The 17177-nt window shown below is 30.8% G+C and overlaps 1 protein-coding gene across 2 annotated transcripts in view; it reads left to right on the top strand.

Moving 5' to 3' along the window:
- Positions 1 to 14948, top strand: part of LOC143222106 (general transcription factor IIH subunit 1-like) — a 39003-nt gene extending 24055 nt beyond the window's left edge. For both annotated transcript variants that reach the window (XM_076448054.1, XM_076448056.1), the window contains exons 7-13: positions 702 to 781; positions 3134 to 3418; positions 7870 to 8076; positions 8404 to 8494; positions 9992 to 10107; positions 10456 to 10548; positions 11549 to 14948. In XM_076448054.1, coding sequence (XP_076304169.1) covers positions 702 to 781; positions 3134 to 3418; positions 7870 to 8076; positions 8404 to 8494; positions 9992 to 10107; positions 10456 to 10548; positions 11549 to 11656 — 980 coding nt within the window. In that variant the 3' untranslated portion in view covers positions 11657 to 14948. The remainder of the gene's footprint in view (positions 1 to 701; positions 782 to 3133; positions 3419 to 7869; positions 8077 to 8403; positions 8495 to 9991; positions 10108 to 10455; positions 10549 to 11548) is intronic.
- Positions 14949 to 17177: the final 2229 nt, after the last annotated feature.

Genomic DNA, 17177 nt, shown 5'->3' with positions numbered 1-17177 from the left:
TTAAAATCTCTTTAACATTCAACATTTCTGTAGATACAACCTAAAATCCTATATATTCTAACACACTGCTTGAATGGCTTATGAGACTGATCAGTTATTATTACACCAAGATCCTTTTCTTTCATGACACTGTTAAAGGTTATTCTCATTACAGTTGTACTTATAATTAATATTATATAACCCTCATGTATTATTTTGTATTCATTATAATTAAAATCCATCTGTTATTTATTTTCCCAACTCACCAAATTTATCTAAATCCTTTTGTAAATCAGCAGCATCTTCTTTATAGCTAAAAACACCCAAAATCTTAATATCATCTGTAAATTTAAATAATTTATTGAACATTCTTACATCGATGCTGTTGATGTAAATCAAATAGAGTAAAGGTCCTAAGACTGAGCCATGAGGTACACCAAGGTTTCAATCTTATGTTTTCTAGCAATTTGAAATGCTTTAATCATCAAATAGAAATTACATTTTTGTGAACACTTATAAAAAAAATTCTTTCCAGTAGCTATATCATTAAATGAAATAAATTTAACTGAAATTAATCATTTTAAATCATTGAATATTAAAGTATATTGTGTTTTGACTGTGAAATGACTGGTGGAAGAATAATAATAAGATATTGAAATAATAACTTTTAATGTTTATGTTTGTTCATAGCTTTCATAAGTTTTTTTTTGTGATTTATTAAGATATCAAGCAAGCTTTAAAAGACAGTTTACAAGATCCGTTTATAAATATTACCTCGTTTGAAGACAAAACTCTAAGTGGGGTAAGCTGTTGGTATGATTATTTTTAAAAGGATGTTTCATACATGTGTTTTTGCTTTAAATTATAATATTTAATATACTGCTTACAAGATTTAAACTGATACTAACTCTATGTGTATACTGTAAAAAAATAGACATTTTACAGCATGCTATATTGTTAGTGCCTTAAAATACAAATTTTAAGATGAAATCAATCTTATAGATTGAATTTTTTGGGTTTATAAGTTAAAGTAAGAGAGTTCATTTCAACTTAATGGACTTGTTTGCATGTTAAAAGAATGACTTGTATTTACTAATGTAATGGCATGTCACTACAGAAGTAGGTAATGTTATGGATGTCACATTTTAGTCCTTATATGTATGGTTTACAGTAAATCTTCATCATCTGACAGTACACTGTTGCCACTAACAGGCAGGCTTATGGGTTGGAGATTTCTTTAAGAGAAAGGATTTTCTTATAACAAGAATGTTAAATGATCTACAGCCAAAGGACAGAACATTTTGTAAAAATGTTCTCTCAACATTCTTTCTGGGTAGTAGAAAAACTTGCTTCATACAAAGTGTAGGACAACCGATGGTTACAAAATTACACTTCAAGCCAATCCAGGGTGACACCTTTATCTGTAAAATTAGGACCAGGATTATGAAAGAGGGCATTTCAATAAAAGAAACAAAACATGGTAATTGAGCAACTTAGAATGGTTCTGTATCTTAAAAGAAAAGAAAGGAGTATATATTCTTCTTGGAATGGTTCTTTATTGGAAATTCAAAGAACAATACAAATATACACTTTACATATGTATTTACAATCCCAAATAAAGCATGGTGATTGAGCAGTGATTTCATGACTAAGGTAATTAACAAGATCATAAACCTTACAAAGGTTGTAAAGCCAACATTTTATAAGTTTATAGTCATACTTTGAAAATAATGGCTGGTTCCACAAGATAGATGGCTAAAGAAATGGGAGTGATCTACTTACGCAATGAGATCTTAGAAGTTGCCATCTGTGAACAGTGGAGAAGGTTCAAGGACATTGGATTGAGCAGAACAGACTACTAAAGAAGCAGCTACAGTAGTAGTATAACAATATAAAAGTGGTTCTTGAGAAAAAAGGACAGTTTGCTCTTCTTAACTGACAAACAACTCAACTTTAGATTTGTTGATTTATTCTTCTGTCTATAGATTTTTTCTTTGTGTTTATTTTTTGAATGTCATTTTAATTGCCTCTTGATACGTCTCTCATGCTAATATTATACATAGTAGCCCTAAAAAAGTGTGACAGTATAGTATATTAGATTGTTAATTTTCTAAGTCATTCTGTTAGGAATTTTAAATCATTACCCAAGGGGCATTAGTTCAGTTAGCAGAACTTATCATCTGCAGTACAAATTTCACAATACTAAATGCTAAGCTTGTGAAGCACAGTATGTGCCAGGAAACTGATAATTTATTGTACCCCAAGTAGGTAGATTTGTTCACAATCATTATAACAATTCATCACAGATTTTAAGCCATAAATACTGGGTCAATAGATATAGCCAAGTTGATTACTTCTGGTTTTGAATGGAAGGTACTTGTGAAGGAGATTTGAAATACTAGTTATACATTTCTGATTTAAAGTATTTTTTCTTGCTCTTTTTTTTGTTTAACCTGTACATGCTCTTGTTGTACCAGGTTTTAAACTCTGTGCATATTTATAGCTGAAAAAGCTTGAAATTTAAAAGCCAGTAGAAACACATGAAGGGAAATAATCATCACCCTAAATGACAATTAAATTATTAGATTTTCGAAAAGGAATTTTCACATACTCATCTAACTATTTTATTTCTACGTTGGAATTAATTGATCACTTAAATCAAGGTTTCAAGTCCGTATTTTTTTCTCACTGTTAGTGACTGTGTTAATTAACTTGGGAGTTATTACATTAAATAAAATATAAATAATTTCAACCATAATTTTTGGTATATTTTTCATTTAGGGAGATCATAGATGTGAAAATAATTGTACAATCTTTTCCCTCGAGTTATATGAACTTATAAAATGTGGAATCCAGTTAGACTGTATTTAATTTGTGTATTGAAAATTGATTCAACTTATAAAATGGAAAATGAACTTAAGATATACAGCACGTATTACATGTGTTGTATATCTCGGTCTCTTTTTCTGTTGCACAGTATCTCTGTCAAGATTTTCTATGGAACACAAGATTTGAGAAAATTGACAACAAATAGTTAAGAGCCAAAAAAAGAAATTATAATTTTAGTGAGTTGTCTTGAAAATTTCCTCTATATTAACATAAATATTGAAAATGATAATTTAACCTATTATGTTTTTATTATTTAATCTAACAGGATTATGGAGTGTGCTGTTCAGATTCAAACAGCAGAACTCAAGGAATACATGCTGCTAACCAGTCAATGATTCGCAGATTCAACCACCATTCTATGATGGTTCTTCGAGTCTGTGAAAGTGAAAAGTCAGGAGAAACAGTCAACACTCGCACATGTGCCAATGGGGTGCTTTCTTCTGAAAAAAATTCCACTTCCGTTCCAAATGGAGCAGTTAACCAAAGGCTAACGGCGACTGAAATAAATAACGGAGGTCATGAAGATGAAGAAGTTAAGATTAAAAAAAAGGTGAATATTTTCAACTTTCAACTGAGTAACATGCTATGTATTAAGGTTTTACAATAACTTCTGAGGACCTGTTTGAGCAACATATTAGGTACAAAATTACTTGTGAAATATCTGCAAATGGTACAATAAATATCTCACTGTACTTATCTTTTTAAAAGAACCATCCTGTTGATTTAAATGTTTAACTGATGGTTTGTCTTGATGGAGTTATACCTTATTGGTCACCAGTATGTATAAAGTTGGCATTTCCATGATGTATAATGGTGCCAGCATGTTAACCTGATATTATGCAGGGTTTGTGGATTAAATAATATAGCTGTAACTTGAAACCACTATAGTTTCTTCAAAAAGTGCTGGTTGCAGCATAGTGCAAAATGAGTTGGACTGTGAATCTGAGGATCCATAGTTTTATTTTTGCAAAAATTATGCTTCCAAAATATACCTACCATCTGTTAACAGTATAGTTATTTCTCTTTCTCCAGGGTTTTCTACTTTTTGCTCTTTTAAGTATTTGAAACACTTGTTCATGTCTTTTATATTCCATTCGAATGCTTTGGCAAATTCTAATTTGCAAAGTTCTCCACCAACTTTAGTGAGCCTTCTCTCTCTCTCTCTCTCTCTCTCTATATATATATATATATATATATATATATAATGTGTGTGTGTGTGTGTGTATGTATGTAAATAAATAAGCACCTCATTGAGGTAACATAATCACTTTTTCTCAACAAAGTGTTAAGTCATGGGATCATATCAGCAGTAGTATTGTGATTATTCACTATTTATGTTGTGATTTTGAAGGCAGTTGGCATTTCTATCATTATCTTTTCATTTATGTTTATAAATTACTTTGATAATTTACAGACAGTTAGGATTTCCTGAGTTAATATTTCTACTACAAACATAAACCATACTTCTCTTCCACCTTTGCTATCTGGTGTCTGTCATCAGCCAGGGATGGGGTTACTCTCAGTTGACATTTTCTGTGATATGATCCTTTGCAACATAGAGATACATATGCAAACTGAGAGTGTTTCTCTGGAGGGGGTTTTGAGGAGGGTTTTGCAAATGACCTGGGAATGACTGGCAAGAATTTTAACTCGCCTTTACTGGCTCCCTTTTTCACCATGTTGGCATCAACATTTTTATCAACCATCTCCAGCCCCTTTTTTTTAGTTGGTTACATGGACTTATGAAGTTTTAGGGATTTTTTCCTATTGCTTTTGTCTCCATTCCTTCATCTTTAGCAGAAAGGACAACCTATAACTATTTTGTCTTTCCTATTGATATTGCTGTTCATGGTGAGAGATTTGCCACTCACTTACATGATGGGATTAGTTGTGCCTTATCCCCCACTTTTATTTTCGTTAGCAGAAAGGACAACAAATAACTATTTTGTCTTTCCTTCTGATATTGCTGTTCATGGTGAGAGTTTTGCCACTCACTTACATGGTAGGATAGTTGTGCCTTATCCCACACTTTTATTGTATCAGCATACTTTGGTTTTTCATCACCAGGATGAGGTCTGTTTAAGTTCCCAATCGATGGGACCCCTTTTTGAATCTGTGGGGTTCTAGGTGAAATCTATGATCATTTTAAACAAGTGATAGTTGTCTTGGATTTGTTTTATTCTCACGACTGTCCTGAGGTATCTATCTTCAGTCCAACTTTTGTCTAAAGCTGAGCACTTTTCCCCTTAGCAATTTTAGGACAAGTTTATGAGCCAGTTTATGTGTCTGAAAAGTGATTGCATTACCTGAATGAGGTGTTTATATACAATACCTAGATATTAGAGGGAACCCATGAAGTTGGTGAAAAATTTTGCAAATTAGAATTTGTCTAAGGCATTATTTGAGTGTGGTATAAAAAACTGGAGGAAGAGTTCTTATGCTTAGACAGGTAAAGAGTGGAAACCTTGGAGATCAAGAAATAGCTGTATTGTCAGTGGAGGTAAGCATTATTGGAAATACACTTTCAATTTATGGCCATGGGTGCACCATAAGAATGACAATGCATGTTGTTCACCACCTCCTTTCCCTTTAGACTATTAGTTAAAAATTAAGCTCTACTAGCATGTATAGCCCTTGTATGTAGCTTAAACAAAAACTTTTGGAACATGTTTTGTGCCCTTTTGAATTTTGGTATCATCAGCCAGCCAACACTTATGTAAATCATTTTGTCCAATGTGAAAACTTACTTTCATATGTTTTTCCATTTGGAAAAAAAATTAAAAGGAGTTATCTTGTTTACAGTTTCTTGGGACTTTTTCCTTGCAAAACACTGCATTGTTTTGTGGTTACACCCAATAACAAATGGTTTAACATTCTTCAATGTGCTTTCTTTGCTTTACTAATATGGCTCAACACAACAGGTATTTCCTTTAAATTTTTAACATTTTTGTACCCTTCTTATTTTAATAAAAATGGAATGGGACAACTTTTATGTGAGAAATCTGCAAATTAACCAAATCAATAAGTATCATGTTTGGCCAGTATCTGCAATGATGATCATCATACGTTAATTTCATAGTAGCCACAAGAAAGTTATAGTTTCTAACATATATAATCATAAGTCATTATAAACAGTATATACAATTTTAATAAAGCAATAAAGGCTTATTTCTTTTATTAAAACAATAAGTGGTTATAAAAACTGAACTTCACAATATGAATACATATTTAAAAAACAACAAAAAATCAGTTTTTTATTTTCTGTGCTGGTTTTGGTTTTTGTTTTGGCAAACTTCAAATGACATACAGTAGTATGTAGAAGTATTAGGACAAGAGAATATTTTGTTATTCTTTCCACTTTATGTTGCTAATTCTTCTCTGTCAGTACAGAATGTAAATTTTAACACTATAATAATGTTTCACTGATCCATGTTGACAGTTGAATTAGCCAGGATGAGATTACTTATCATTATTTAGAATTCCCATATATTTCCAACAAGAGCATGTTATAAGGTTCAACTTGACTGAACATACCAATCAAATTTAGGGTCTGAAATAGCTGTGATAATACTTCATGCAGTGTCTTTCTTATGTAGAAAGAAACTAGCAAGGAGTTAACATATGGTACTGATATATGCTGGAATAAATCAGTTTAAAAGCACTCCAAAAATAAACCTTGATAAAAGTGGTGTTTCACACTATATGTTAGGTTTTCATGTTATGCCACAGCCCAAAAAATGTAGAGAATTGTAGGTATAGCAGAAAGTTTGCATAAAAGCTTTAGGTGAGCTTTTTGGACTCTCCAAGAAATTGCTGCAGACTTGAAATGCTCCCCAAACACTGTCAAATGCCCCCTGTATCATAAGACTGAGATGAATTTGAAAATGTGAAAGTAAGAGACAGAACACTTAAAGTCAATGATACAAAAGGAAGATTGACACTGATCTCGGGAATAAGATAAACAACCATGTACCAAACAACAGAAAAGTGTCCAGGTCTACAGTGTCAAGAAGACTCAATGAGAATGGTGTGTTTGGTTGTGTAGCAGTTACAAAACTTTATTTTGATCTTCAAATATTGTCAAGAGACTGAAGTTTAGTATAAAGTACAAAAACTAGACTTGGCAATTAGAAAACGATATTACGGACAGATGAGTTTAAGCTTGAAATATTTTATTTAAAATGTATGTAGATTGTATGTTTGGTGGAAGATAAGTGAAAGATATTTACTTGAATACAACCATGAAGCATGTGATGGTTTGGGAATGTTTTTCTGCTGAAGCGACAGGAGGTATTTGCAAAATAGATGTAATAATGGACCAGAGTAAGTACCATCAGATACTGATCCGTCATGGTATATCTAGTGGTTTGTATGTTATTGGTAAAGGATTCTGTTAACAAGAAGGTAATGAGCCCAAACACTCATCAAACCTATGTAGAAATTATGTAACTAAGAAAGAAGCTGCTGGAGTCATTCAAACAGTGAAATGATCCCAAACAAGCTCCAAACTCAACTTAATTGAACAGTCTTGGATTTGATACATTGGAAAACTTGAAAAATCTAAAGTTACTTCCAAAGAAACTTTATAGGAGTGTATTAGAGACATTTGGAGTAAAATCCCAAAGGACACTTTTATTAAATATAACAATGCCTGAAAAACTGTCTCCAGTTAATAAAACACAATGATATTAACCTTTTGCTGAACTGAAGCACCTCCACTGAGATTCTGTTGCACTAAGTATGAGAATTAATAAAATTTTGACATTTCACTTGTGGTTTATCTTCCTCTGTTCTCTGAAAATAGCCTGAAGTCTAATTTTTGACTTTGTCTTAACACTTTTACACATTACTGTATGATCTTTTTATATTCTAACTAAAATTTTAGAAGACAGATCACACATCAGATTAATGCCAGAGATAACAAATGAGAAGTTCATTTGTGGTTCTTATCTGAAAGTATTAATGTGTTAATTTTCACTGAATCTGTATTAATTGCCATAGATAAAGCTGCAGGAAAAAATGTATTATGAAGATTTAGAAGAGCATAATGAAAAAGAAGGAAGTACACTTAACCTAACTAGATCTGACAGGTACTTAAGTGGACCTATTCCTGACACAGATCATGATGATATCTCAAGCGAAGATCTTCTTCAAAAATATAACCTTATTAGATCAGAAATAAGCCAATGGCAACCACAACTTACTCAGGTAAGTACCTAACTATGTGTGTGTGTTTCAATACTAACCTGTAATTTAACCACTACAGTTTAAAAAAACTTTTGGAAGTCATTGATTTTTTTTTCTTTGTCAAGAACCATGCCTACACAAATGAGATACTGAAAAAAGAAAGCAAATGACACATGCATAAGGTGTCATGTTTAATATATATATATTAAATGCCTATTAAATGTAGGTCTATTATATTTGATTTTATATATATATATATAAACTTATGTAAATGTTTTAGACTTAAAGACTGCCGAGCAGAACTTCAGTATCTATTATGTTATACAAACTTTGTTTTTATATGTGCAGGTATTAACGTCTACTCAAGCCATTAGTGCTCTAGGGGAACTGTCACCAGGTGGAGCTCTTATGAAGAGTTCATCACAAGTTCCACTTATAGGTAAAAATATGTTAAAGAGTGTAGGTTTTTCTCAGTTAGCAGATATTTTTCATTGTACCTAAAAGTTATTTTTTAAATAGAGAAATGAATACTGATTTCACTATTGAAATACTTTCTTTTTGTTATGGTAAGGGATTTTTGTCCTTTATTTATGACACATATATAAATAATATACTTGTGTTTGTCTGTCTGGAACATTTGTCACAAACTTCTTGATCAAACACTATAAATCACATATCATTAGAATAGCCTTCGTCTGAGAAGTCCACAAGGCATGTTAGCTTTTCCATTCAGAATTGTTTTACCTATTTTTTTCTTAGTCAAACTTTTCAATGCATTGCATATCGTACATGATGGCATAACATTGTTGTCACGTGACAACTGGCTTATATTTCAATTTTAATTTTTTTTATTTGTAAAGTATTTCACACAAATGACACTTATCCCATGTGTAAGCTCTTAAAAATATGAACTTTACACTAAATACAGTTGCTATGGGCTTTCTCAACTTATTTAGGTCTAATATATGCAATGTTCAGTTTGTTTAAAACCATATGTTTATCACTCTGGGAACACACATTTAGACATCTATATATATTCAGCTGAGTTTTCCTTCATTACAATGTTACATTTACTTTGCAATTATTTAGTTTGGTTCATTTCATAGACTGCTATAAACACTTTTAATAACTTGTCTTTCTTTACTATGAGTTTTATTCTTTGCTTTTGTTAGTTTCTTTATTTCAACCCATGAAACTGTTACACATTGAACTCTCATAACTGTTTCATACTTTGTACATCATTATAAATATAATTACTGTATTGTTTGCTTTATGTGTAGGTTTGATGAAGGTACATGTGTGTAGTTTTATTAAATAAAGATACATCAATGCAAGTTTATTTGTCTAACCATATAAATTTTTTTCAAATAGAACAGAATTTTTTATCTAACATATAATTCCTGCAAGAAAGTATAGCTTAAATACTATAAAGATATAATACTAATTCTAAATGAATGCCATAATTAAAACTAAGGGCCTAACATAATATATGGTAAAATTTTTAAAAGTACATGCTTATTTTGCATAAAGTATAAACATTTTGAAATGATCAAAATTACTTTTGAAAAGAGAATGTCCTGTACATCTCTGTGTTTAAATATCTATATGCATATACATACTGAAAACTAAATTTTGTAGGCATAAGTATGCTTCATGAGAAACTTATAAATATATGTCAAGAAGTATGAAAAGATATTAAAATAAATTACATTTCACTATTTAACATTAAAGGTCACTAGTTTGACTGGAAAGTTATGGTTGAATGGAATGAAGTGTAATCAAGTTTTGTTTTTCAAGGTACATAGAATGTTTTACCTTTTTTTGTTTTTGAAGTAAAAGGTACCTTTCAAAGTGTTTTAGTCTTTTATTCCTTGTTTTTTAATAAACATCTATAGTTTTACTTCCACCAAATATTTTGACCTTTCTTATTTCACAGAAACAGTTCCCCCTGATCTTCAGCAAGAAATAAAACAGTTATATTGTGCCCTTTTTGAACTTTTAAGGCATTTCTGGTCATGTTTTCCTACTACAACTCCTCAATTGGAAGAAAAAGTAAGGACTCAATATCATATTCAAATTAACTTTTATTAATCTGTTTATGGAAACATAATAAAGGAAGAAATAAAAAAAATATTGCTCTTTTTTTTCATATCATAGTTGATAATTTCTAAATGTTTTGATAAAAATGATAGTATTTGACTATTTAGGGAAAGAATTAGTATAGCGTAAGTAACCAATCATGTAGTGAGATACTAGAAAGAAAATATATAAAATAGTGTAAGATGTAATTAATATTTTTTAGAAATAAACTGTTAATCCAAATTGTATACTGATAAAAGTTACTTGTTAAAAAGAAAAAGAGATTAGATGTTTGTACAATTTATTTACTTTTTTATATAGGTCTTTAGAATGAAAGAAAGTTTAGAACGGTTCCATTCTGCTAAGCTTCAGCCATTTCAGGAACATCTCATGAAGGAACATTACAGTATAGAGGTATATTTATCTTTCTGAATTTTAGGCCTTTTTTTTTACTCAATAATTTTGTTATTAAAGCAATATTTTTGCTTTGCAAAAAAAATAGTAAAAATGTATCAATATGAAATATGATAATATACTTTAAAATTATTATTGAACTTGTTAATATATTTACACATTTTTTATGACTTGTACATAAACGTTCATTATGTGGTCTTGGTGGTTAAGACACTCAATATGTAATCTGTGGATTGAGGGATTGAACTCCATCACTGAACATGCTTCCACTTTCAGCTGTGGGTGTGTTATAATGTGATGGTCAATCTCACTACTGATTGGTAAAAAGAAGTTCAAGAGTGTTCTCTGATGGGACAGCAGTACGTTTATGGATTTAACATTGCTAAAACCTGAGGTTTGAATAACTGTGGTGGACACAGTAGGTTGCCCAATGTGGCTTTGCTTTAGACACAACAATCTAACAGACAAGCTCAGGAATTGATTATAAGCAGTGTTCACTAGTTGCCTTCTCTCTAGTTTGTCACCTCAGAATTAAGGAGCCACTAATGCTGGGTTGCCCCACAATATCATTTCATGAACTACTTTTAAAAAAATATCACTCATAGCTTTACATGCTCATCAAAATAATAATTTAATCAAAGGTAAACAACAAAAAAATGAATGGTTTAAGAGTTGCAGATATTTAATATTGTTTGCTACATGTATTTCACTTAGTGTTTTTGTTTCTTGGTGTAAGATTTTTACTTTTATGGTTGAAGAATAGAATAAGAATAAAAACAGTTTTATATTTAATATAAGTCTATGAGTTTCTAAGATGTCTGAAACAACATATTTATTTTAAGGAGAAGTCTTTTTTTTTATTTTGTTCTGTTCCACAGTGGTTTCTATTCAGGTCCTTCCCTTGTTTTCTAACAGATTTTTGTACCTGTCTATTTGTTGTAGTCAGAATTCCTAATTTGAATTAATTATTTTGATAATACAATGTTTTGTTTTATGACAGTTAACATCTCACCTAACAGACATGCTCCAGACAGCATATGATAAGTTCAACAAGTGGCAAGACAGAAAATTATCAACTCAAAAATCTCTACGACATATCTTAATTTGACGGGCTATCTCTGCATCATCTCATTATTGTAATTTTGTCCTTTGAGCCTCAAAATGTGTCAGTTCTCAAGTTCATACGTTTTCACATCCCAGCACAGGTTGTTTTTTTAATGCACCATTATTACAGACATTTGTTATCATTGTCACATTTTGAAAAATTGCAGTAGTATTTATGTTTAAGAAGCTAAAAAAAAGATTCCAGTACTTATAAAAAAGTACAATTATAGTTTTTGTTGTAGATACTTGGAATGTATTAAACTTAGTCTATCATTTCTTTGAACAAAAATTACAGAACTAATGTTAACCTTTTAAAAAACTAAAGAAATATTTAAAAAGTAGTTTGAATGTTCTAATTCTACACTTTTCAAAATATTAGAAAACTTAGAAGCTGATATTTAGGAAGCTCTTGAGCAGCAGTCAATAGATATCTAATTGTTCACAGGGATATACTTCTGTTTGTACCTTTTTTAAATATTGACAGCTTGAGTACTTAGCTGATCTTGTTTGTTTTATATGGAAATGTGTCAGTTGGTACAAATAACAAAGTTATTAAATGTTTCAGGTTAATGTAGGTAAAGTTTGGGTTAGTAAGCATCTAGAATTTGAGTAATAAATTATTGGTTTACTGTAGAAGGCTGTAGTTATAAAACCTTCTGTATTTGTAACATAGAATAAGGCATAAGCATATGCTACATAATACTGAAATATGCAGCTTTATTGTTAATAGAAATGAAATTGTTTAAATGTTTAAGATTTGTTGGTTTGAAAAAAGTATATAGGTTCTCAGGTTTATCCATAGAAAAAGACTTCAACCAGCCTCAGCAAGGTTATTTCGACTGTCCAGATAGAAGTGTGTAAGCAAAGGTAACATGATACATAGTTATAGATATTAGTAACATTACAGTTTCATTTCCTTAAAACAGCTTAGGTCTTTTAATTACAGAAAGATCTCCATAATTGAAATGATGAAGTAAAAAAAATTATCTACGTGTATTGTATATGTACGACACCTTTGTTCTCCAATATTTGGTAATTTAAAAAAAAAGACCTTTCCCATCAAGGAAAAGAGTTTCCTTTGTAGTTTGTTAAGCAATATTAACACACAAAATGACAAAGATATTATAAAGTACTGTAACATACGTAATAGTTTTATATTTGGAAAATATAAGCTGGTTAGCATTTTATCACATAAAGAATTAATTTCTTAGACATGATTAATGTATCAGCATTTATATTTTTTGTATTTGGAAAAACACTGGATTGTAAGTGGTTGTCACAACACATTTGTATATCAAGTATTTTAAGAACTTACATCAACTAAAATCAGTTCATATTTCAAGCAATAATTTCACCTTTGATAAAATAAAAATGTTGAGTGATGTGTTAGCTTACTTTGTTTTTCTGCAGGAAAAGATTTTTCAAGTTAAATAATTTCTTAAATATGTTCTTACTAACTAATCACATACAAGTTAATGGTGTCTTTTTTTAAGTCAGTATGTTTTTATTTTATCTTGTTTAAGGATGCTCCTGTATTTGTTTTATCATTAGACTGCACTCAGTATTGCAATGAAATATTTGAAGCTATTGCTTTTATTCAGTAGCCATCTTATATCTGAAGCCAAAATAGGTACAAAGTTTGGATATTTTGTTTAAAGATATTTAATAAAAATTGATGATACTTATAGAATGTTTGTTGTAATTAAGCATAACTATGTTTTGATTTAAAATCACACATAATAATTTCAAAATGTGAAATTAAACAAAAGGTAAAGGCAATCTTATAATAATTTACCCTACATTTAAAAGAAGTTGGGAAGCTTGAGTCATAATTTCCTTGCACATGTTATTTTAATACTTCACTCATACATAGTTTTAGTGAATTTTGAATCTCACGCTATATTTGACTGTCTGCGAGGTTTTTCTTTTTCACTGTAGTTAAAAAATAATTTTCCAACTGATAATTGTTGAAATGTTTATCTCATGGATTGTACACTTTATATGTTCAAATGAATTTAATTCCTAATTAGTTGATGTAGGTATTCACTATTTAGTTTATATTCTATATGTGATATAATAATCTGCTTCCATTTTCAGGGGAGTTATTAAAAGGACTGTCTGTAGTGATAAGAGTTGGGATTCAATCCAGGGTTTTCTTGTTTTGAAAGGCAGGCCCTCAAAAATGTCTCAGATTAGCAGCTGAAATAAAGGTTATAAATTACAATGCAATTATTATCTTGTAAATAAGAATTGTACAAACAAGTAGTAACTAACTGGAGGTAAGATCTAGGTGGTAATATATATATAAACCACAACTGTGACTGATATCTCATCTCCACAACCTTACCATAAGGATATTTTTAATTTATTAAGAGCTCATACTTACAATCTTATAGGTAATCTAGAATAATAACAGAAGCATTAAATAGAAAATTTTGTAATTTAGTACCAAGTAACAACTTTTGCATTATATGGTACATCTGTGTTACTTAACTGTTTGTGACTGAGTTGTGGGCATTAGCATATGGGGGAAATATCTTTTATAATCATTGACTTTGTAGAAATGCTTACCATCGTTGCCTTATACTACCAGTCATAGTAATACCTTATCTGCATACGTTGTCACACATTTGTACAAGGTTGAAAGATTGAGCGATGTTTTAACCTTTGGCTCTGTCACGTGCATATCTTAGAGAATTGTAATTAACTGCAAATGACATTTTTCCTTGAACTGTAGAGTTAATTATGGAAGGTTAGTAACAATCTAATGTTGAAATGAAAGTAATCATTAATTACCTAATGCTACATCTACCAACCTTGGACATTTTCTCAATATTGTATTTACTGCAAGTGTAAGATAAACGAAAAACAGTGTACCATTTGTTTTGTGTTTCATAATGTGCAATGTACTATGTTATGTTGTGGACAATGATCTGTACAGTGTTAATACCATAGTATGAATGTGTGTGTTTATGTATGAGGTTACGTTTTTAACTATTTTTCATTATTGAAAGAAAAAAGCACAGCATTAGTAAAGGTGAGATGAGAGAGAAAACATATGAAACCTGAAAGACAGAGTCTAATAGTAAATAGAGAAGTTGTACATGTACTAATATTTTAAGCCCAAAGGTTTTTTCATATCAATTACCACGTAATCATACATTTTCTTGGTGTAAATGTATATGTAAGAAATTAAAACCTGGAATAAACTGTACATGGCCTTCACAATATTCTGTAACGTAGTTATTCGTTAACACAATTTTGGCAGCATTAAACAAAATTTATACAAAATGCAATAGTTTGTCACTTCCTTGTATCAAAATCTTTTCAGATTGTTACAAAATTATATTTTTCTACTTCCATTTTATGTGAGAAAAAGTGTACAAAAAATATGCATTTGATAGTGACAAGATAAACATTTCTTTTGACTTAGAAAAGCACATATATTTGAATTTCAAAACACTTTGATGTTTGCAGTTTGATTGTGAAATTTATTTATCCTTTCTTGGAAATAACATGCTTATGTTTTATGTACATACACGTATATATGCTTGTATATACATTTATTAGGAGTGTAGTGATACGATACCATGAAGCCGTAATACAATTGTACTGATACATCTTCCGATAGGATACATTTTATGTATCTTCACAAAATTTGGCAAGCTTTCAGTAAACATTATAAGTCTTCTGTACTGAAAAATCAGAATTTCTAATAAAGTATTTCTGCTAAAAATTAATGTTTTAATATATGGAGTCAAAGTAGTCACTGCTCCGAGTGTAAAGTGATTTTTCATTTTAAAATTAAAAATACTTTTCTTCATCTAAAAATTACCAAATTTCTTTTGTATAATTCTAAAATCTCTAAAATAAACTATCATCCTTTTTTTTTTATATATTTTAATATTGTATCTGCTATATTCACTACCCTAATTTTATGTGAAGTCAGGGCCTGTCATGGCCAAGCGCGTAAGGCGTGCGACTCGTAATCTGAGGGTCGCGGGTTCGCGCCCACGTCGCGCCAAACATGCTCGCCCTCCCAGTCGTGGGGGCGTTATAATGTGACGGTCAATCCCACTATTCGTTGGTAAAAGAGTAGCCCAAGAGTTGGCGGTGGGTGGTGATGACTAGCTGCCTTCCCTCTAGTCTTACACTGCTAAATTAGGGACGGCTAGCACAGATAGCCCTCGAGTAGCTTTGTGCGAAATTTCAAAAAACAAACAAACAAACAATGTGAAGTCAGTCAGTTTGATCAGCCTAGTAACCACTATAAAAATATGAAATAAATCAATTATTCTTTTCTTCCTTCTAGAATTATTTCAAATTGTAGAAGGAAACTATATTTCTTTACACTAAGTACTTTAAAGTACTTGACAGTACACGTCTGTTTCTAATTAAACTTTCTCACGATTTTTAATCTTTGTAACAAACCATTGTTTAAACTTCTCTATCTATATGTACATATCATATCAGCCCTATATATATATATATATATACACATTCTTGGTATAAACGTATGCCCTTCTTGTTTTTCTTTTATATGCAGTTTAGTTATATTCAATTTTACATATACTATGCATGAGAATGGTTTCTTCAAGACCTGAAAACTTCTCATGCACATTCTTATAGTCTTTAACTTACTGAGAGAAAAATGCTTTGCAAAAATTTCTAATGTTTTGTCCCACATTTGTTTCTTATGAAATAGTTTATTGGGAATGTAATACCAAAGTCAATTCATTAGGTTAAAAAAATAAAAACAAACTTTTAGTTGATAAAACTTTGTAAAAAGTCAAAGCATAATTCCTTTTTCATTTAAAATAATACTGGATTGGTAAATGCACCATAAAAATGGGAACTTCAAAGATGTTGAAACTTTTCTGTATGAAAACAATGAGGAGCTTAAACTTTCTGGAGAAACAAAGAAAATTTTATAAATTATTATAATTCTGTTTAAATATCCACCAGGTTTAACTATAGTATTTTAATGTTATATTGAGTTTCTTGTGATGTTGAAATACGCCATCCTTCTAACAGAAAAGATTCTAATGTGAAAGTGTACAGAATGTTATCTTAACAACAACAAACGAGCTCTATATTGACGACTTTCACATTTCATGTCAGTCGTCAAACATGAGGTACATTGAGCGGCAGCTCCAGACTGCCCTCAATCGTTTACCGAAGTGGACCACAGCAAACGGCTTTAACTTCTCTCTCTCTAAAACCGTTTGCATGAACTTTTGCTGCCAAAAGGATATTTATCCTGATCCTGAACTCTGTATCTGTGAAGTTGTGCTGCCTGTGATCCCTGAGACAAAGTTTTTGGGGCTTATCTTTGACCATAAGCTGACCTTCATACCACACATCAAGCAGCTACAGGTCAAATGTACAAGAACACTGAACATCCTCCGCATCCTCTCTTCCACCACTTGGGGAGTGGATTGATGTTCTAATGCTGAAGATATATTGTGCTCTTGTTGCTCTTGTTTGATCGAAACTTGATTATGGATCACTGGTCTATGACTCTG

The sequence above is a fragment of the Tachypleus tridentatus genome, chromosome 8 (genome assembly GCF_004210375.1).
Source record: "Tachypleus tridentatus isolate NWPU-2018 chromosome 8, ASM421037v1, whole genome shotgun sequence".
Classification (NCBI taxonomy): domain Eukaryota; kingdom Metazoa; phylum Arthropoda; class Merostomata; order Xiphosura; family Limulidae; genus Tachypleus; species Tachypleus tridentatus.
Note: the sequence above shows the minus strand (reverse complement) of the source record. Positions and strands in the feature narration are given on the sequence as shown.